This window comes from Protomyctophum parallelum, assembly GCF_964188405.1.
Source record: "Protomyctophum parallelum genome assembly, chromosome: 16".
Taxonomy (NCBI): domain Eukaryota; kingdom Metazoa; phylum Chordata; class Actinopteri; order Myctophiformes; family Myctophidae; genus Protomyctophum; species Protomyctophum parallelum.
In genome coordinates, this window is record NC_139711.1 from 17542528 (window position 1) to 17565209 (window position 22682).

Sequence of the window (22682 nt, forward strand, 5' to 3'; positions counted from 1 at the left end):
TGAAAGACAAATTTAATGTCACGGCATGTCTGTCACATTTCACATCCCCACCACTGACCCCCCTCCCCCCCCCCCCCCCCCCGCCTATCTCTCTCTCTCTCTCTCTCTCTCATATGCACACACTATCTCTCCTTCATATGTGCCTTTCTCGCTGCAGTTTAATGCGATTTTGGAGTCTGTCACAGTTGGTTTGTCGCCTGTCAGTCTATTGCGGGAGCTTTGTTCTTAGTGAGTTCTGAGGTGTAGATGCCGTTCTGCTGGGAGATCTTCCCAGCACGGATGTGTGATGTTCATTCTAATCTGAGCACACGTGAGAAGAAGAGACAGTGTTTGTTAACCATTCGCACTGATTCGTTTTCCTCTAATCTTTAACCGCATTAACCCCAACAACCCTTTTCTGGGGCGCACACATGTTCGATGGCACGTTAGTAAAGAGATGAAAGGTTTTGACAGTTTGTTTTTTGGACCACAATTCTTATATGAGACGATGACCCCATCCATGGACCAGGGGATGAGCGATCAGTGACGTCAGGACTTCGGCGCTCTATACTGAGGTAACTTTCACATCTCTGATTTTTGCGTGCACCCATGGCAGTTAGGTTATGACGTCATCTTTATGTTCTGTACACATCTGACTCTGTAGTCTGTACTCTGTACTGTACTGTATGTGTCTGTACCCATTCATGCTCATGTGGAGTTCCATGATATCATCAGCATATGCATATCAGTCAGATCGGCGATTCTGGACAACCAGATCTCCATATTTTCCTATACATATGGGCCTATCGGACTGTCAATATAAACAGTAGATTATGCTGGATGGACACTTCCATTCAACGTCAAACTCCATGTAACACTCATTGAAAACACATGTCCCTGGTTCTGGTGGCTGAATTGTACTAATTAATGGAGAGACCTTCGTTTTTTCGATTAGTTATTTCATGGCATGGATGGATTTCATGGATTACATGCATGGATTCCTTGGCATCACATGGCAGAAAATATTAACATAATGAAATAACTAATCGGGGGGAAAAAGAAGGTCTATCCATTCATTAGAGAAGGACAATCAATATCAGCCACCAGAACCAAGGACATGTGTTTTTAATTAGTCTAACATGGTGTTAAAGTTGAATGGACTCACGCATAAAGAAGGCGGCCCTCTCTGATCAATATAACATCAAATATTTAAGAATTGAACCAACTTATAAAATAAATCTGGGGTACACACAAAGGCTGGAATAGATGTGAAAATGACCCCAAGTAACCAACAACCCAGCTTACTGCTGCCTGGGGCGCCCAGGGCCACACATTTTTAAGGCACAATATTGGTCTGATCCACACAAAACTTTCCACAAACACTGTTATTAAGGGGTCTGGCATTAGGGCCACATTGTACAACTCTCAGCTTACTGTGTGAGGGGCCACCATTGTACAACTCTCAGCTTACTGTGTGAGGGGCCACCATTGTACAACTCTCAGCTTACTGTGTGAGGGGCCACCATTGTACAACTCTCAGCTTACTGTGTGAGGGGCCACCATTGTACAACTCTCAGCTTACTGTGTGAGGGGCCACCATTGTACAACTCTCAGATTACTGTATTGTATTTTATAGATTGTAGACAGGCTATTTTAGCTACTTTTGTACAATACTTTAATGCAAGTAGTATAAAATATAGGGCATTCATTTATATAAGAAAAATCACACCCGTGTGAAGTAAGGGGTGCTCTTATCGTCATACATCGTCCAATAAAAAAATTATATACTTCATGAATTAATGTCAACTTATGTTATTATAATTCAACCATGATACAATGTTTTTTTTTTAAACTCATCTTTTCACCATGACCATGTAAGATAACAACTGAATTTATGTGTTATATAATATATATATATATATATATATATATATATATATATATAAGCCCCGAGCTGAATTAAAACAGTTGCACTGTGTTTATAAAAGTCGATTTACTCACACATGATGTAAACTTAAACTCTCCATTCATTGTCAATGGGAATTTATTGTTTGTGTAAGATGAAAATCTACACTAATAGCTGAATATAGGAGTGGCTAGCGCCCCTCAAAAAATACATTTATTTTATTAGACAGCTAGGAATTTGACCTGTGACCTAATGAACCACAAATGTCCAAACCATTTCGACATGGATCCCTTATGGATCTCTGACGTGATATTGATGAGGTTGTGGGTGCGTGCGTACAGTACAGTGTGGGATTAGCCCTAGACAGACAGAGACACAGACACAGATCGTATTATAGATTACTATCATCCTGCCTCAATGCCATAAAAACCTTTCCCCTCACAAGTCAAAGAGTAGGGTCAGAGCACCCATCAGGCCAATAGAGTAAGGGCAAAAGGCCACGTGAAATACAATGTTCTAAATAGCATTGCACCGGAGTTGTAAGTTGTAAAAAAAGAAGAAGAAGAAAAAATCATTCTGGAAGCAAATACTGTCTATTCAATCCAAGTTGGCCGTCTAGCCTTTGATTCGTCCTGGGGACCCAGTTGCCGCAGTTGATTGAAAAGGGGCCGCGGAATGAAGGGACACATAATACAGTCCAGCGGGTCCACTTGTCCCCAGGAGGAGGAAGGCTATTCTGGACACAGGCGACCACAGCGGACTCCAACAGATGAAAGCAGTAATAGATAGTGTTTGAAGGAAATTGAGGGACACTGTGGATCAACTGGACAAAAAAGGAAAACGCATGAAGGGTCATAGAGGGTATAGACACCATGTTCTACAGTAGGCTACAATTCAGCGGTATGGATGCCAAAAAAGGGAAATGTTTTTTGTCGTACAGCAAGAATAACTAATAATGTTGTTACCTTGTAGATTGGCTATTTAAACAAGCGTAAAACATGTTAACATGCCCAAAATAGGGACTCCAGGTTTAATCCATCTGTATCATTTTAGATTTTAGCTTTGGCTATTCAAAAATATATCACAGTGTGTCACTTTGTGTACATCTGCTATTTTTGAACATTTTGTGAAAATCTTGAAAGTGTGATAAAGTGTGAACTACTGATTTAGAAGGCATTTGAAAAATGGGCCCCATGTCTTTATGGTTTCATGTGTCTTGGAATGAAAAGAAAGTTCACTACACAATACACACCACATTTCCATGCTGAAGTCAGGCAGTTCAAGGTTACAGTAAGTACACGTGATCCATGTATCATTTATGGTATAATAAATACTGTGAATTCATGTTTCTCACTGTTAAGAAGGTGGCAAGGCCTCACTGTCTCGTTTATTCATTATGGTTCCGTGCGTTGAAATACAGGACACACTGCCGTCGACTTTCTCTTCCACTTTGATACTAGCATTCGCTAGCGCATCTGTGCACAACGTAGGCCAACGCTAATTACACATGAATCGCAGTGGTGCAGGGTTAGTCATTAGCCTTTCCTTTTGAAAAGGAGATGGGGTAATATAAAATACATTGGCTGACATTAAACATTAAGAAGCCACTCTGATATTCCACAAAACAAGCCCCCAGGGCGGCATCATCCACTGACGAGGGTTAGCTTACCACACACCAAAAACTGGCTGTGCTTAAAGATTTAGTGTTGACTCCATCTTATCTCCCCCAGCTAGATCAAGTGACTGGTGGGAGAAGCAGGAGGCTGGAAAGGCTCAGCGGCAGTCTGCATTATTATGGCCGTGTTTGTTCTTAAGCAGCCAATGAATGCAGTTCCTTTTATGTCCCTCAACGTGTAGACTATACATAATGCAAGCAGAGATAATCACACCGCAAAACATACAGGCTAGACGTCACAGACAAACATTCATTCAGCTGTCTTGTCTAGCTGACGTCTTACTAGTTCATTCACACACTGCACAGTAAAATCTTGAGTGTAAAATGTAAAAAGGTGGTGTAAGAAGTGATATATTTTTGTTCAAATAAGTGTAAAATAGCTCTATATTCCTATACATAGCAATAACTGCTATAAGAGTGTTTGCTCAGTGATATATTCCGGTCAGGATACCAATTTGGTTATCATTTTTGTTCCATTTGTACACTAACAGTATTGTACTGTGCGTGTCTTGATTTTGGCTAATGTAATCAGTTTATTGTACACCTTGTCTGCTTTACAACATAGCCAGACCTCACTCACTTCAATCAGTTTGACTGAAATGCTGCAGACATGGCAAGGCTAAGGCTTAAAGGAGCTCAATACATTGGATACCGTAATAAAACATGAAGGAATTCACTTTATAGATTCACTTTATACTACACTGCAGCATCACAGGTGAATATCATATAAAAAATACCATAAAACACATATACCCATTAAAACTGGGAAAAAACATCTATCATTTTACATTTTTGCATTGGCTATTCCAAACAAATAGCTGATGTACGTATACAAGCTCGCACCGCAGTGCGGCACAAAGTGCTATAAGTCCTGAACATTTTCTGAAAAATCTGAGAACTACTGATTTAGAAGGAATTTGTAGAATCGGTCTAAGGTCGTAATGGGTTAAAATGAATATGTCATCACTCACATCCAGCATTTCTCATGAATTTCATACGTCTAGCTGCATGATTTTTCATGAGATTTAAGCAGGGGCAGGGGGAGGGGGGATCTCATATGAGTGGAAATACGTCATTTTCTCAACAGAAAGATCATGGTGCACGAGAAAAATCCGCCTTCAAAGCATCCCACCAATCACTGTACATTCTTATATTCTTTGTGAGAGCACGCATTAGCTTTGATGCGCCGAGGTCGCTTTAGTGACGAGTCTTTGATGTGACAGGGTTAATTTAGAAATGGGCCATAATTGGACATTACAGGGTCTCCGGGTCTGCAAAACTATATATATAGTGCACGAGGGGGCTGTGGCCTGCTTTTTGCAACGATGTGGGGAGTAAAGCTGATTAGGCCTCAAAAGACTGAGCTTGCCCAGGGGGCATTAGGGGAAGCTATCCATGTACTGAACCAACTTTAAGGAGCTGCCTGCCTGCCATCCATGCATTCATCCTCCAGTTACTCCAGCAGGAAACATCACAGGAAAAAAAATACAAATCCTCAAAAAAGAAATGTGTCAAGAGACGAGGAATGACACAGTCAGCATAGAGTGCATTAGAATTAGCATAATTGTATTATGGTAAAAAAGTTGTCTTTTTTTTAAGTCAAGTAAAAGTATCAATACTGTAGATAATACTCTGTTACAAGTAAAAGTCCTGTTTTTAAAATGTACTCAAAATGTACTTCAATCCAAATATACTTAAAGCACCAGAATAAAAGAGTACATGTGCTTAATTATTTTACACCTGCACCTCTGACAATAACACCTAAACACAATATGAAAGGATGAATACAAAGAGAAGAAAAGCAATTAGTACCTATTTCTTAGAAAACACATTTCTACCAGTGCACATCATTCCACAGGGTGACCCAGTGTGGCAAATGCATTTAAATATAATGGACATTGTTTGGTCTTCTTGCCCTCTGTTGGTGACAACTAAGAGAACATAGGAGTACAACACACTGTCTTCATGCCACTCAAGGCCTCCCAGTGGAGCCCGGTTGCTGCGAGGGGCTTTGGGAGAGATTGCCACAAACAAAAGACAACATGAGACAGTAACTCCTTGGCAGCGGAATTCGGTTTCCATTTCTTGGTTTTGTTTTGTTCATCGTATCTCCAGGTACTGTAGCACAGTAGTTCTTCTCGAAATGGCGCCCGGGGACCCCTAGGGGTCCTTCAAGGGGTTCTGAGGGATCGGCAGCTAAATAATTGATACTACCATTAAAACCGGGAAAGCCATTTAAGTGGTAAAAAAGTGGTAAAAAAGCATTTTTTTAATATACTTTGGCTATTAAAAATAGAAAATATACTAAACAAACTTGTAGATCTGCCTTTTTTAACTGTAACAATTTGTGCAAATCTTATATATTCTTATACAGTGAACATTTTTAACTCCAATCGATCAAAGACAATTGTCCATGACATTAACCCTAGAACACTAAACGCGGGAAATTTTCACCCGGACGATTATATTTTTGCAATTTTCATAATGTTGCTGATGTCTGAGGTGGGTGGGTGGGTCTTTCAGTACCTCCATGATGCTCAGTGACATCATAGAAGGTAGGTTTGTTCCCCTGCCCACATCCCTGGTATTTTCTACAGGCAGGTGTTCACCCGTGTTTAGTGATAGTGTGATAGAGAAAAGATCCCATACACCCACAATGGACTTTTTTACTAGTACTAACTTAATTTCTCTTTTTTTAGGAATATTTAAAAAATAATATTTCATGATGAAATGTTGAAGAAGAGTAGCTCAAGTTGTTGCTGTACTTAAATATATTTTGATGAGAAATATTTTTATGCAGGGGGCACAGTGGCACAGTTGGTAGTGCTGTCGCCTCACAGCTAGAAGGTCCTGGGTTCGATTCCGCTCGGGGCGCTGTGGGTGCTGGCGGCGTGTTTCAATCCTCCGCGTCATCAGTGCCCATACCCGAAGGCGGGGTTGGCGAAAGGGCCTTTCTGTGTGGAGTTTGCATGTTCTCCCCGTGTCCCCTAGGGTAGGTACCCTCACAAAAACATGCAGTAATCCTGGTCTCTAAACTGCCTCCCCCTGGCCAGCCGGGGCGCCTGATGGAGGGGAAAGGAACTGGTTGGAATAACGTGTTCCTTCCACGCGCTACGTCCAACCAGGGAAACTCCCCCCTGTCAGGTGTAAAGGAGCAACTTGGACACTCAAGCATGAAGGAAGCATGAGTTAAGTCCGTTGCTCTCCCCATGTTGGTGGAGGGTGTGTAGAGCCCAGGATCACATTAGATGATTGACACAGGGGTGAAAAAATGGGTTACAAAATCGTGGGATAAAAATATATATAAAAAAAAAGAAATATTTTTTATGGAATATTATGTTTAGTGATGGTAACAAAAAATATGTTAAACTGTGTTCTATGGTAAAAAAAAAACGGTTTGCGAACCACGTACTGCTGTAGCAACAACACGTCCATGTGATGTGGTCAGTCAGTGTCATGGACTTAAGGCAATGTTTTTGGGACAAAAAGGTCATGTGCTCATGCATGGATAAGTTGTGCTGCAGGAGACTAAAATCCTATTTTCTCAAAGTCATGGTAACACTGTAAGCTACAGTAAAAAGTTGCAAATTTCGAAAGCAGTATCGTGCAATATTTGTCAAAAAAATGCTGCACCTTAGAAAACAACAGAAACACCCACAGAATTATGCATATTGCAAATACCGGTAGTTTAAAATATGACAGGCCTTAACAACAATGCTTTCATTTAATAGGCTACTAATTCACACAAAAGTCACTATTGTGTGAATGCTTTCGTTTAATACTAATTCACACAAAAGTCACTAATACCATTGGGCGGGTAGCGAAAGATCACAAACAGTGTTCGTGCTATTCAAAAAGCTCCACTTGTTGCAAATAAATAACTTTACGTTTAAGGTTAGGCACTTCATTATCAGTTTAGCATATCAGTCATGACAGCTTCCAGCATAACATAAAGTTAAGTTGCGCATGACTATTACAAACGCTAACGAATGCTTTGATTTAACCCATTAAGACCTAAAAATGACAGTAAAAACAGTTTTGTGAAAAACTGATGTTGCAGTGGTGCTCAAACTTTGTCATGTCAGATGGATGCCAACCCCCATCTGGAAATCCTTTGTCCCAGGGACCCCCAGAAGCGAAGATTGGAGTTAAAATGTTTTTAAGAAATATAAGATTTGCACAAATTCAAAACAAATTGCAGCTCCACAAGTTCATAGTGCGGCACGAAGTGACACCCAGAGCTTGTATATCTGCTATCTTTGAATAGCCAGTCTAAAATAGTGAGTTTTAGCTAGAATCTAAAATGACACAGATGCTTTCCCGGTTGTAATGGATTAATAAACACTAGTGATGTGTTGTACTGCGGTCAAGGCTAATAAGAAATGCAGATGACAGCTATCCTTTAACATAAACGCTGTCATCCATCAACATTCGAGCCAGAGTTATACTAAGCTGTGTGCGGGTGTCGTTGCGCATCAAAAATAGCACAATCCTGCACATGCGGCGGCATGTTGTGGTGACATGCCAATATTCTCTGTCCAATATTCAGTTACTACTCTGTCTCTGTCCAATATTCAGTTACTACTAATGCAGTTTGTCAACCAAGCCGCACAAATGTGAGATTATGAGCACGCACGCACGACACGCGCACACGCACACACACACAGAGCGACGAGTCCTCTCCATTTACTCCGGTCTCTGGCGACGCTTCTTGTTCCGTGACAGCTGACACCCATCTCGCATTGGTCTTCCTTGGCTGTGGTGTTACCCCTGCCCTCCTCATTGGTGATATGATATTACATTACATCCAACTTATTTGTAGGTCACTGTTGGGATGACCACTGACATACAGAGGCGTAGCTTGGTGGCCGTAGTGATGGCTTTGGACGACCAGATGTTCCGGAGCCGTTGGAACACTCCTGCAGTTTTGCCGATTCTGTTTTTGACATCTTTCTCCACGTCTCCTGTGCTTGAGATGTTACTTCCAAGATACGTGAAGTTGTCAACATACTCTTATGTCATGTTGGCCTAGAGTGAGTGGTGGAAGGACTGCTATGGCCTTGGTCTTTTCTTGGCTTATCCGTAGGCCCACTTTATCCCGTGCTCATGGAGTTTGTTGGTTCTTATTGGTTAAGTTTGTATAAAGAAAGCTCTTACATTTGGCCAAATGAGGCGCAGAGTCTACGTAATTTATTATTGTTCTTTCACATTTCGTAATTTCAGGCTTTTCATGGCCAGAGGTGCTTCTGTTTTGCATCCTACAGCTCATGTCGAGCGAAGGACAAGAAGAATAGAAATGTGCAAAGAGACGTATAGACCTTGCAGACCCTCTCCACCTCCATAACCTTCAGGCCTCAGCTCACAGTGCCCAGTGCACAACAGTTTATTTTATTTATAAGTGTGGATGAATTGTATTATATGTGCAGTGAATAAAGGCAGAAGGGGGAGGGGTTCTTAGAGGCAACAGGCAATAGGAGACCGAGGAGACCTGCTGATCTCCATGCGTCTAGCGAGGGTGCTGCTCAAAAGGCGTGGGGGAGGGGGGGGGGGGTCTGGAGGGCCTATTTGGGCACCGAGCTGAGGCCAAACACAATGAGAGCAGACCCCTGAAGCCCTGAGCGCACGTGCCTGTCCCGCTCTCCACACAACGCATGACCGAAAGGACCCTCACGTCATGCACTGCCGCTGTGCCGAGCCAACAATAAGCCACGAAGGGCTTTGTCAGACCTGTCAGCCCGTCTGAAGCAGACCCGTTGCTTCGGAGGCCTAGCGTAGTTTTTTTTTCTTTCTCACTGAGCCAACGGTCATTATTGTTTTCCATTGTCCACCTTTTCATCTCATTGTTATGAAGGGTATTGTGGCCGGGGGTGGCTCTGATGTACGCTTTGCATATGATCAGTTTGACCTTGCATCTTAAACCTGACCTCTGGTGACCATGCCTAAGCCTGCCAATAGATTAATATTGCAGCTGGCTGAGAATAAAATCTTGCAGGCACACACACACACACACACACACACACACACACAGGCACACACACACAGGCACACACCCAAACATGCGCGCGAAGACACAGTGCGCACATGCGAGCACGCACAATATGAACCCCATGCATAATGTTAGATTCTTGTGCAGATCTCGGTCGGATGACAAATGACATGGCTGTGCAGAGAGAGAGGATAATTGACACTGTCTGTCTGTGTGCACGTCTGTCTGTGTGTGTGCACAGCAGCATTGGGCATGGATGTGAAAACAAATGTGCGAGTGTGCGGGGGGGGGGGTTGTTGAACGGGTACTGGTGGCTGGGATGGATGGTGAGAGCCGGGGGCCTGTCTGCTGCCGTTGGGAGATGTGTACATCATCTTGGAGGCGCTGATGGGCCCTAATGCAGAATAAGGAGAGCCAATCAACTCCAATCTATCCGCTCTGGTGCGGTGACACATTGTAGGGCAGCGTCAAGGCCAGCGTGGCTGCCACATTCCGCTGACAAATCATTACATTAGACGTGTCGACGGAGTGGGACGGTGATAAGATGGAGCAGTGTTTCATATGCATTAAGAGTCCTCGCTTCCTTCCCTAATTCATTCCTCCCTTCGCTCCGCCCTTCCCTCCGTTCGTTTTTTTTGTGTACACACAAAAATGCATGGCATAGAGAGAAAGGCTGTTCCCTCTGTGTAGACTGCCTGTAGGCTGTCTTAATTGCTTAACTCAGATCTCTGGCTCACTACGTTCCTTCATAAGAGCTGTGTGCAGGCAATGAATGCCACATTACATGGCATATTTGTATGACATTATCCGCATGAACCACGGGCCGTCTACATCTCTTGACAACACATCTACAGTGAGATTTTAGCTTCAGTCACTAGCCCCCCATAGGGCTCCCATGGTGTGTAGTCATTGAAAATATGCTGTGCACTTGCACGTGCGCGGGGTCTTTAGTGGTTTTAGGGCTCATACTGGGATAAAGAACAATGGTCTGAGCTTACTAACATTAATTGATTAACCATTGCCAATGGTTAATCAATGGCTAATCAAAGGTTAATCAATGGATCGACAGCTAGAATACGGCCGTGACCTTTAGCAGAACATTGCCGATTAACACTTCCGGTTTAAATTACCATAACACGGCTCTTCTTCTTTGCTTATTTGGTGCATTTCACTGGCACAGGCCACTATGGTAACCGCCGTTCAGGGAGTTAAATGACAACAAAGGTTCATGTTTTAGGTTGTTATTAGAGAATGTAAAATATGAGTGTTATTTAATTTTTTTTTTTTTTTTCATTTGCTGCTTTCTTTCGTTTTAGTGACTATTTTTGACTTGGGTGCGGGGGCATTCGAACATGGGGCCAAATTTTCTACAAAATTGTATAGCAATTTCCTTTTTATTATTTGCTATAATCCTACTAGACCCCATAAAATTACATCTGGCCACAAAAGATTACGGGATCTATTGAATGTGAAGGGGGAGGTGACAAACTAACATATTGAGCCTACAACACAGTATGGCATCCCCCCTAGTACCCCCTTCACGTTCAGTAGATCCTGTGATCTTTTGTGGCCAGATGTAATTTCCTGGGGTCTAGTAGGAGGACTATAGTATTAAGTTGTAAGTTGTTAAATATTGTTCGCCCCATGTTCGAATGCCCCACCTCCCTGCCAACAATAGCTAATACCGCTAAAACGAAAGAAAGCACAAAGCAGCAAATGAAAAACAATTAACACTCATCTTTTACGTTCTCTAATAACAACCTAAAACATGAACCTTGGTTGAGAAAAACCAAAGTTGTCCTGTAAAGATCCCCTAGAGGACTCGGTCAGAGAAGTATATATAGGTTGTCTTTGTCTACAAAAAATGTAACACAGTGAGAAACAAACTAATGGCAATGCTTATCACACCATTATAATTTATTTAGAGAGTACTTGCTCCCTCTAAATTGAGCCATGCAATTTGACAAAATGTCTTCGCAATTTTGCACAGTTTATTACATAAATAGGCTTCTTACTATTGCCAAACCTCAATTGATGTCTGACTTCACCAAGGACAAGACAGTCACAATAAATGAAACATGTACCATTATGCAGCTGCCACTCTCTTTCTATGCTCAGTGATTAACCCATTCAAAACGGGAACCCCTTTTGGTGTTTTAAGCATTACGTAATACTTTAGCTATTGAAAAATAGCAGATCTACAAGCTTGTAGGTCTGCTATTTTTGAAAAATCGTGAAAATGCGGTGCAAATCTTTCAGAGCAAACGTTTTTAACTCAAGTCTTTGCTTGTTCAGATGGGGGTCGGCGGCCAAATACAGATAATTCTGGGGGTCCTTGACATGAAATATTGAGCACCACTGATATAGAAACATAGGTATTTTAGAAAACTGTCAAAACGTCAGGCCTATGGTTTAAGAGAAGGTCAAATCACTGCCAAGTGCAATTATTCATAATATGAATAAATGCACTTGGCAGTGCATGAAATAATATTATTATTTCATGCATATTGACAATAAGTCTAAACCTACAGCATGATGAAACAGCATATAGGTACGTTATATTTTATATTTTTGCAACAATTAACGTTCCATAGATGAATAAATGAATAATTGAGATCAAATTCCTTCTGAAAAATAATATGTCATTAACCATTAAGCATTAACCCAATGAACCCTATACTGACAACTGTACATTGACATTCCCGTACCAGCTAACCTGACTCCGACAGATGGTGGCAGCAGTGAGTTCCTCCTCCTGCTCCCACCTGGTCTCTCTCGGGCAGAGACGATGTACTCTGAGCCATTTCTGACCGGAGATATATGCAGCCGTATGCGGCCGCTAGAGGCGGGATCAACGCGATACTGGTGATGTGTTGAAGCGCTGCCACAGTGTAAATGTAAACACAACATAACAAGACTACAACTCAAAATTATTACGGAGATATCATAATTTTTTGTCCCGCTGCTTCCGGTTTATCGTTTCTGCTTGAGAGAGCCCAGATCCAGGCAGGAGGAGGGAACTCAATACTGCCACAATCTGGCGGAGTCAGGTTATATGGCAGCCCCCCATCCTGTGGAAGTCTCTCCCAATCCAGATTCGCCATGTGCTCCAACACTGGCTGCCTTGAAAAGACACCTATAGTATTCTCACAGGCGTATGGCAAATAGTTGTTGATTTGTTTGGTTTGTTCGCCGGTTGATTTTTCCACAGGTTTTCATGTAAAGCGTCCTTGGGTTCATGAAAGGCGCCATATAAATTCAAGCCATTATTAGTGTCAAAGTCAGGTCAGTCGTGCAAGACTGGCTTATAGAAGTGAGTCATTTTTCAATATTCTTCCACAATGCTGTGGCATTGAGGTGGCTGGGAGGTCAATGCCAGCGCGCCTCCCTCCCTACCCTCTGACTGTCAACGTCTCCTTGAGCACTGAGAGATGCTCTTCTCACTGTGACCCCAGGACCATGGGGGCGGGGGGTGCGAGCGAGCCAAAGAGAGAATGATACACAAATCACAGGCAATATCTTCGGGAACACCTAGTACACCTATCACAGCGCTCGCCGCTCACCACCACCCTCCATTTCCCCCCCATGCAGTCTAAATGCGCCTCATTATCATCAACGCAATCACCCACTCGTCATAACAATAACAGAAGGGTGTACTTTTTTTATTGCCCTGGCAGACACATTCCCGCAGTCTGTGTTTGTGTGCAATTGCCCGTGTGGATGAATGGTGATTGGCGTGTGGCTGCAAGTGGGTGGTGTGATTTGATTAATGGGCATGAGTGGAGACGAGCATTGTGCAGATGGAGAGTGTGCCCGAGGCTGGGTCGCCCTGCGGGGGTGCCTCTGCTCCCCTGCCAGGCCCCTGTATTGTTTCAACTGTACTCCTGGAAGCACCGTTGATTTGGACAGCACATTTTGATCATAGCCTCTTGAAAGGTTTTCATTTAGTTTTAGTCACATTTTAGTCACCTGGAACGTTTTAGTGTACAACATATAAGATTTTAGTCGATGCATTTTGATGCCTCGATGCCATGGTAATGGCTGATTTTACACTTGCTGATAATATAGCCGATGTGCGACACGTTGTGAGCTTGTAGGTCTGCTATTTTCAGCATGCAACCAAGTGTAAAATTACTTTTATTCACTAACATTTTAGTCTAGTTTTTATTTGTTTTTATTTGCAATTATGCAGACGGTGTGCCACGGTTGTTAACCACTTTTCGTCTGATGTCCCTCTTTTGAGCATGCCATTACATCAGACATACAAGCTCACAACATGTCGTGTTATCCGTATCTTAGATTTACTTGTTCACTGTATAATTAAAGTTCTTTTCATATTGAAGTTTAATATTTAGCTACATAAAACGACAAACCTTTTTGAAAATCGGTGGGCCAGGACTCTGGCATCTATACTTCTAATACCATTTTCCACCCAGACAGATCATTACATCTTGTTCTATGTGGGCCATGTGTGGGTGATGGAGAGTCTTTGGACAATGGAGATGGTTCACCGGAACAATTTGGTCAAGGACACCCTAGCCTCGGAAACCCAGACGTTTTTATTTCCAGGGAGAAAAAAAGTGTGGGGCCGAGTCCACTTATTTTCGGCATACAGTTGCGCAAACGTCGCTCACTCTCCGTTGATTTCTGATCGTCTGCACCTTTGTTACCTTGACGCACACACGCACACTCCTCTCTGTCTCTCTCTGTCGCTCTAATTAATTAGTCTCATGTCCAGCAGCTGCGCCTAGTTTCTCCTGGCAGGAGCTGCCTATGCCATAAAAAGCATAGGTGAGTTCCAGTCTAAGGGCACCCTGACGTGGTTGTTGTTTGAGATGAGAGGTACTGTACTCAAACAGCATGCTCGCACCAACCATGCATCTATATACTCTTGTCCACTGTGCTGTTTGCAACAAGAAAATGAAGTGCAGGGGGTTTGGGGAAACGGTTGCGCTACTGGCAGATAAAGGTATCTCACTTCACCTGAGGTACGGCTGAAGGTGGGGAAAGGTCAACATGTTCACTTTCTTTCCCTCCTCCTCCACAAAGCAGCAGGGGGTCCAGCACGACTCGCGGTGTACCCTGTACTCTGCCAGATTTCCGCCCAATTGAAGGTTATCAAGGCTCAAAATAAAAGTCCTGCAGGGCTGCTAGCCTCGGAACCCTCTAAATATATATGGCCTCACCACGCTTTACTACTGTCTGACATCTGAGAGTTAGAGAGAGAAAGTAGACTGGCTTCTGTGCATGTGTTTTTTGATAAGCTATGAAAAGGGGACAACGGTACAAATCACTGCAGGGGCCTTATCTTCAATGCGGTTTTCTTTTGAAAATAGGATAGATCTCCTGAATCAAAAGGCTTGGGGCACAACGCACCTGAACAATGTCTCCTAGCGGACGCACACACACACACACACACACACACACACACACACACACACACACACACACACACACACACACACACACACACACACACACACACACACACACACACACACACACACACACACACACACACACACACACACACACACACACACACACACACACACGATACAAGGAGAGGCTGCCAAGATGATATTGAAATCCAGTCCTCTTTCATTCACTCATCACTGCCAAGGCCTATATGCCTCCTACTTCACAAATGAATGTGAGAGACAAAAAGACAACAGGACTGCAGGAGACGTCAGATAAAAGGATAGGGCGGGCAAAGTCAGCGCCGATTGGGGCTCAGCGCTGCCAAAGCGATGCATCTTCACCTCAAACGACTGGCCCCCCCATTTGCAATTACTGCTTTCTCCAACACAGAGAAAAACCGAAAACAATGACTAAACGGGGAGCCTCGGGGAAGATCATCAATCATAGTTTAAGACAAAAGGCTGGAGGAGAAAAGGGTGGAACAGAAGAGACTTCATGCCAAGCCATGTCCCACACCATCTATTATGAGAGGATGAATGGGTGGTCTCCGTGGTCCCAGTGAGAATGAGGTGACAACCAGCTCGTGCCAAAGGACTCAATGCAAAGCTTCAAATGGGGTCACCAGGCTACCCACCAGACACAGCAAACAAATGAATGGTGCAGCCAAATGTATTCTGCACATGCCTGTGCAAGACGTAAGAGCAACACGCGTAAAACAAAAGCACACGCAAAGTTGATATATTTGGGCTCGCACAAGAGCACGGCTGCACGCTCGAATGCAGAATGTGAACGTCAACTCAATCATTGTTTATAAAGCACAACAGCGACCAAAGGTCGACCAAAGTGCTGTACCAGGTCAGAATAAAGGAACAAGACAGACAAAGAAAAGCAGATTAAGTCAAGAAGACAAAAAGAGACATAACAAATAATGTTACAAACAGCATTACAGAGTTATACAATTTCACAATCAAACAGTGTCAAAGGCCACAGTGGAAGACGATGTGTCTTCAATAAAGAATTAAAGGCTATCAGAAAACAAAACAAAAAGAAAGACGAACAGACAACACGGACATCAGTCTCACCTGGATGAGTGATTCGCTGAGTCGTTCCTCGTCTACCTGCAGCACTATGTCCCGAATCTCTTCATAAGGCAGCCGGAACGAGCCCAGGAAAATTGCTGTTGTGATGGAAAAGGGAAGAGAGAGTCATTTCCCCTCTTATTTTCTGCTTTTTTTTTTATTAGACTGCAGGGTTCAAAGCGACATTTCAGCACTCATCGCTCCCTCAGACAAAATGACCACAGACCTAACTTGTCACTTTGAAAAAGTAATACACTTTCTGCCCCCAATAGGATTGCCTGTGTCATCCTGACAGGAATTGGGAGAGAACACATCAAGGTTTACCGGTAACAATGAGTGCAAAAAGTAATACAATTTCTAAAAAAGAAAATACGACGGGCATCGTGGATTTCCTGTGAATATCTGATGTCATATTGATGATATGGAGGGACGGCAGTACATAAAATGTGAAAAATATCAGGGGATAGACTTCCTTCGTTGGCCTACTTACATCGTACAGAACGAGGGGCTGAATTTGTGAAATTACCACACACACACACACACACACACACACACACACACACACACAGCTCATTCAATGCTATTTCTTTATTTTCTATTTTCTACATTGTAGATTGATACAGTACTGTACACTACAGCTAAATTATGAAGAAAAAAAACAGAATTTTATATAATTTATATTATTTAAAGTAGCCACCATTTGCTTATTCTGTATTCTTTGCATTCTCTCAATCAGCTTCATGAAGTAGGCTACCTCTGGAACAGCTCCCAGAGGTGTTGAGCGCACGTATATCTTTTCTACGTCCGAGCATAGACATGGTAACACCCCGTCTGCCTCTGATTGGCCTACCGACATTGCCGCTCTTGCCTGTCCTCCTTGTTTATGCCTGTTGCTTTAATTGAAAATTTGATTGAACACGTAGGCCTGATTTGATTTGGTTCTAAATTAAAGTGTTGATTAGCATGTATTAATCTAATTATAGTAAACTAATACTATTATACTAACAAAGATCAAGGGAAAATATACTTTTTTACAGTACAATAATGTTTAAGTTTACACATGTATACAAATAAACAGGCCAATGGCATAAACAATATTTGTTTGCCTCTTCTACAAAAATAAAAGTTACTGTTGTGCATGCCAAGCTGTCATTCTCTTATTATATAGCCTATCGTACTATATTATTTATTTATTTCCCACCACAGAGTAACCTCCGCAGCAGACTATCCAGCATTTATCTTCGACCTCGGAGACACCGGCTGTGTCGGTAGGCCAATCAGAGGCAGGCGGGGCGTTACCATGTCTATGCTCGGAAGTAGAGAAGATATACGCGTTGAGCGCTCATGTCTGCTTCGCCTTCACTGCGGTCAATAGACTCTATGCGGCAGCCATTTTGGCATGACATTGGGTCTCTTATTACTTCCTTCACAGGTGTTACCAATGATACACAACCTTGACCATTTAGTGTAGCAGAGTATTACCAGCAGTGCGCCAACATGCATACTGTAGCAGCACCCTGCCTCTGTCGCCAGTTGTGAAGCAAGAAAGGAAGTGGCCTAATGTCTTGCCAATATGGCTGCCGTGCATAACAACTAGGTGGGGGGATTTTGGAGCCACCTCCACTGATGCAGCATTCCATCTGAATTCGGACATGACTGCAATGAAAGCCAGAGACAAAACATGCTCTGAATTTCTAAAATCAAAGCTTGCCAATTAAGCGCTTCGACAGTGATCTCTAAGCTCAGCTTGACAACCTAAAAAAAACAAAGAAACAAGGAAACCATGCCATGACCAAATTGGCAAAAATAAACTTTATCAATGATAAAGAAACTTTATCAATGATAAAGCCGAGGAAAACCAAAACAATCCTCAGGAGCTACTCAACAACCAACTAGGCTGCGGTCAGAAACTGACAACCAGGTTTCACAAACATAAACATCAAATCGAACGACACTCTCATCACTGACAAGCTTGATGTGGCCAACTACTTAACCCATTTAGGTCTGGCGTCGAAGGCCCTTAAAACAAGGCTCCAGACTTCCCAAAATAAACTGGTCAGGCTACTACTTGGCCTCACTTCCCAAATCCACCTCACCCCTGCCCATTTTGACAGGATGGAATGGCTTAGGGTTGATGACAGAGTACAGCATCTTGCAATGGGTCTGGTCCACACGATTTGATACACCACTAAGATACCCTACCTGTCTAAATACTTCCTTAATGTCAACGAAGTTCACCCCCACAACACCAGAGGGAGTTCAACAAACCATGTGCAACCCAGATTAGGCACAAACAAGGGACTAAATTAATTTCGCCCCTATGCCACCAAAATGTGGAACGCCCTACCACTTTGTATTGAGTTGTGCTTTCATGTGAAATGTTTCTGCAAACTGTTAATAAATACTTCAATCAATCAATCAATCTCTATCACTCTCCTTCATGGTCAAATAGCCCGGAGATGTGTTTAGGCTCATTGTCCTTTTGAAAAACAAACAATGGTCCTGCTAAGCACAAACCAGGTGGGACGGCCTACTCCTTATAGACAGAGACATGGTATGGCACAATGTTGTCCAGGTGGGTAAACAAAAACATATGGAAGACTCACAGACTAAGAATATATGCACTTGAAGTGATCTCTGCTCAAAGTGAAAAGTGCAAAAAAAGCAGTAAACGTTTTGGTCATAGGCCCTTCGTCAGTTCACTATGTCGACAACGGCAAGATAATGGAACATACCATTTTCTTTTTTGTTCACTTCCCTTTACACTAGCGGCCTTATTCTGAGCATGTCATAATAGGCGAACATTCAGTGATCCAATCCACAAGCTCACATCATGTTGCAACGCGACACCCTGGGAGATAGTACCTACATTGGCTATTTTTTGCTGAGTATATATGGTGTACACTGTACAGGCAGGGGAAAGGAGAGGACGATGGAACCCTGAGGGACCCCAGTCAATGAAGTAATAATCAACCACTTCATTGCACTGCACATAACCCATCTACAAGCTGACAACGTGCCACAATGCTGATCTGTTGTTGAAAATAATTATTTTAACAATTTCAGCTAAAATGTCAAGCCCAGAATAGGGACGCCAGGTTGGAAGTGGATAATTAAGATTAAGACTACACTTTCATTACAGTGTGGTACTGTAGCTTAGGTTGCCACCATGGCCTTCAGAGAGGCCTACGAACAGAAGGTTGGGAATGTGTGAAGACATATTTGGCAGGAAGAAAACGTGTGGTTCCTCGAGTGTGAATGAAACACCTTCTTGTATCTTTGTGACATAATCTCTCCAACACAATAATTGCCTGCTATGGTGGCTTCATTGAATTATTTGATTTAGATTATGGCATTCGAAAAAAAGAAGAAAAGAAAATAGTAGGCAGTCCCTGTAGAGCTACGGTGTTGTGTGTAAGTATCAAAGGAATGCTTTGGATGAAAAGGCCTAATATACTGTAGGAGGTTTATATATTGCAATGTTTGCTGTTGATCTTTCACTGATGCTGGCTGACAGTCCCACAGTGTGCTCTCCGAAAACTGTTTACTTGTTTAGTACTTGCAAATATACTGCTACATTTTAATGAGGCATTAGATTTCAGCTCATCTTGCAGCCATTTCATTAGCATACCTGACACGTCTACGACTTTGTTGGGAGAAGTTTCTGTCTCTAGTTTTTGAACATGACAGATGCGATCAATTATACATTGAAATTCACAGTTTTACCAAGCTGCCAATGCATTTATAATATTCATGAGATTTCCTGACTGTCTGGACACTTTCCCTTAAGGAAATGAAAGGGCAAGTGCATACATAAACTTTGATCCGTTTAACAATCACACATTGCATTCATGTCAGTCACATTCACAGTCACTTAAATAACCATACTGGCGGTCTGACATGTTTATCCAATCGACTATAACTCATGGTGTACATGACATTGTTTGATGCATTGCTCCGGTATATTGTTTACCAGACGGTAGCAGAGTGAACAGTCCACATTGCTTGGGTGAACAGGATTTTGATCCTTCTATAGTCTGGGCCTTCACCATCCTTCTGTGGGTGTAAAGGTCCTGCATGGCTGACAGCTCAGTGCTGCAGTGTTTTAACCACCCTCTGCAGAGAGAGCATCTGTAGTAGCCAGAGATGCAGCCAGTCAGGAGGACACATGGTTACGGTTGGGGATCCTTTAGGGTTTTAATGATTCCGGTTCCCTTAATAGTTCCCTTTAACGATTCCTATAGGGGGTTCCAAATGTTGTGTACAAAATGGAACGGTTCCATTTGGTTCTATTTGTCCAAAACTGTGACTTTTCAGGAATCTATTTAAAAAATAGCAAAAAAAATATTTTATGTGTTGCTGTAAAAAAAAGAAAAGCTCAAAAAGTTAAAACATTGAGATAAGAGGTTTCTGCGCGACAGCAACGATATATTTCTTTAATTTAAACTACACAATTCAGAAAAAGGATTTAGAAGCGATTTTTTTAAATCACACTCAGGTCGGAGTAAGACGAGTCATTGACCGACTGCCTTGGCAATGTTGCCCATGCATCCGGTGTGACCAGTGGTGAACCATGGAGGAGCTTGAGGCCCCGTGCGTGCACCGTCTCCACTGGTAGTCCTGTTGCTCCCTGCAGCCTATAATCTTCTCATTTCTTTCGCTGACGTCAAGATGCAGGCTTGCTGTCCAGAGCTCCCACTTCCTCTCCGTATGCCGTCTCATCATTGTCAGCGATGCAGACTGATGACCGTGTTGTCGTCAGCAAACTTGGGAGTCATGGAGTTTGAGCTGCGTGTGGCCACTGGCCCAGCCATGGATGAAACGGCGGTGCGGGGGGGGTGTCAGTGAGTCAGTGTGGAGGTGGTGACTGCCACCCTGGTGCCAATCCCCGCCACCTGGGGTCTGTGTCATGGACGTCCAGGATCCAGTCGCACAGGGCGGTATACGGAGTCCTTGATCTCAGAGCTTGGTGACGAGCTCAGAGGGAACAATGCGGAACGGTAGCCAATGAACTGCATTCTCACATACCGTCTCTGTCGGGAGGGAAGCTTCAGGATATTTCAGGATAAAAAAAAACTGCAAAAGCAGCAATCTTAAACCTTTGAGCTTGTAGATCTGGTACTTTTGATATGGCGTGTGAAGCTAGTAATATGATCAAGTAGAGGCTGTTAATTGAAGAAACAAAAACTAAAAGTTAAAACACAAAAAGTTTAAATATGGAGATAAGAGGTTTCTGCCCGACAGCAACGATATGTGTATGTGTACCTCAGTTCCAGGTGGGAAAGAGCAGTGTGGAATAGGGCTGCAACTATAGATTTATTTGGCGTTGCAATTATTCTATCAATTACTTGCAAAAAATACACTGACGCATTGTGAGATTGTAGATAATCAGTTTTTGCTATTTTTGTTACCGTGTAAAACAAACCATTACTTTATTGAAATCGATCATTTGTTCTAACCGGTTAAATTGATTATTTCAAATAACAGTTAGAACCCTAGTGTGACACGTGAGGAAGATTGTGTGGTCTGTGCAGGCCAAACTGTAGTGGTAGTGTGTAAGTGTTTTATTTGACTAGCTGCTCCAAAATGGTAAATGGTGCATTAACTGTAACATAGTTATTTTATCCAAAGTGCTTTACATAGATTGTGCATTACATTCACCCATTCTCTCTCTCTCTCTCACACACACACACACACACACACACACACACACACACACACACACACACACACACACACACACACACACACACACACACACACACACACACACAGCAGAGGAAACCATGCAAAGCACCTCAGGAGCAATTAGGAGTTCAGTGTCTTGCTCAAGGACACTTCAACACTAACTCTGGGGGAGCCATGGATCGAACAGGGAACCTTGAGGTTGAGAACCTTGTTCTGCTGGCCACTCTACCTCTGAGCCACTGCTGCCCCCAGCTCCAAGCGCTTCATGTTCACTGGTTCACTGTAAGTGCAACAGGCTGGCAGTCGTTCAGGCAGAGAGCTTTTGTTTTCTCAGAGACGGCTACGATGGTGGTCTTTTCTAGGCTATTATGGAAGTGATAAATAATACCCTCTAGGGACCATTATGGGTCATTTTGGTACCATTTGCAGCACGCTCTCTGGGTTAGATTGAGACGGAAGATTTCATTGTGCATATTGCTAATGTAGATTTTCTTGCTTTGCTTCACTTGGAAAGGCACAAGCCTCACTACCTGCACTGCATGTGTGCATTTTACTTTTTAGGATTTTAGGGTTGAATTCATTCCTGTTTGGAACCTTTATTCCCTATCCAGTGTCCTCCTCTCTCCCACTTACTGTGTACAGATGGGAACATTTAAGCCAGCCGGCCCCTCAAAGATATTATTTCAGCTGGGCCTTGACTAGTATCCAAATAATATTGAAAAAACACATCCTTCATCCTTCATGAAATTTCAGACCCACATTATCTTAAGTTGTGGAACATAATGGAGTATTTATAGTTGAAGTTGACAAAGAGGGGCCTGGTTACACTGCTGAGTGTTATAGCGCAGTGCTTCCCAAACCCATGGTGTGCCTTGGGTCAAGACCAAGTGTGCCGTGAGAATTTGTGACACAAAACTGCATCACAGCTCCTTCACTATCTGGCTGGGT

General features: G+C 42.8%; 1 protein-coding gene across 4 annotated transcripts in view; it reads right to left on the minus strand.

Annotated features, from left to right (window-relative positions):
* The window catches only part of diaph2 (diaphanous-related formin 2), a 589988-nt gene that overhangs the window by 235050 nt on the left and 332256 nt on the right, over nucleotides 1–22682 (minus strand). For all 4 annotated transcript variants that reach the window (XM_083785413.1, XM_083785414.1, XM_083785415.1 and 1 more), the window contains one exon: nucleotides 16050–16144. In XM_083785413.1, the coding sequence (XP_083641539.1) occupies nucleotides 16050–16144 (95 nt within the window). The remainder of the gene's footprint in view (nucleotides 1–16049; nucleotides 16145–22682) is intronic.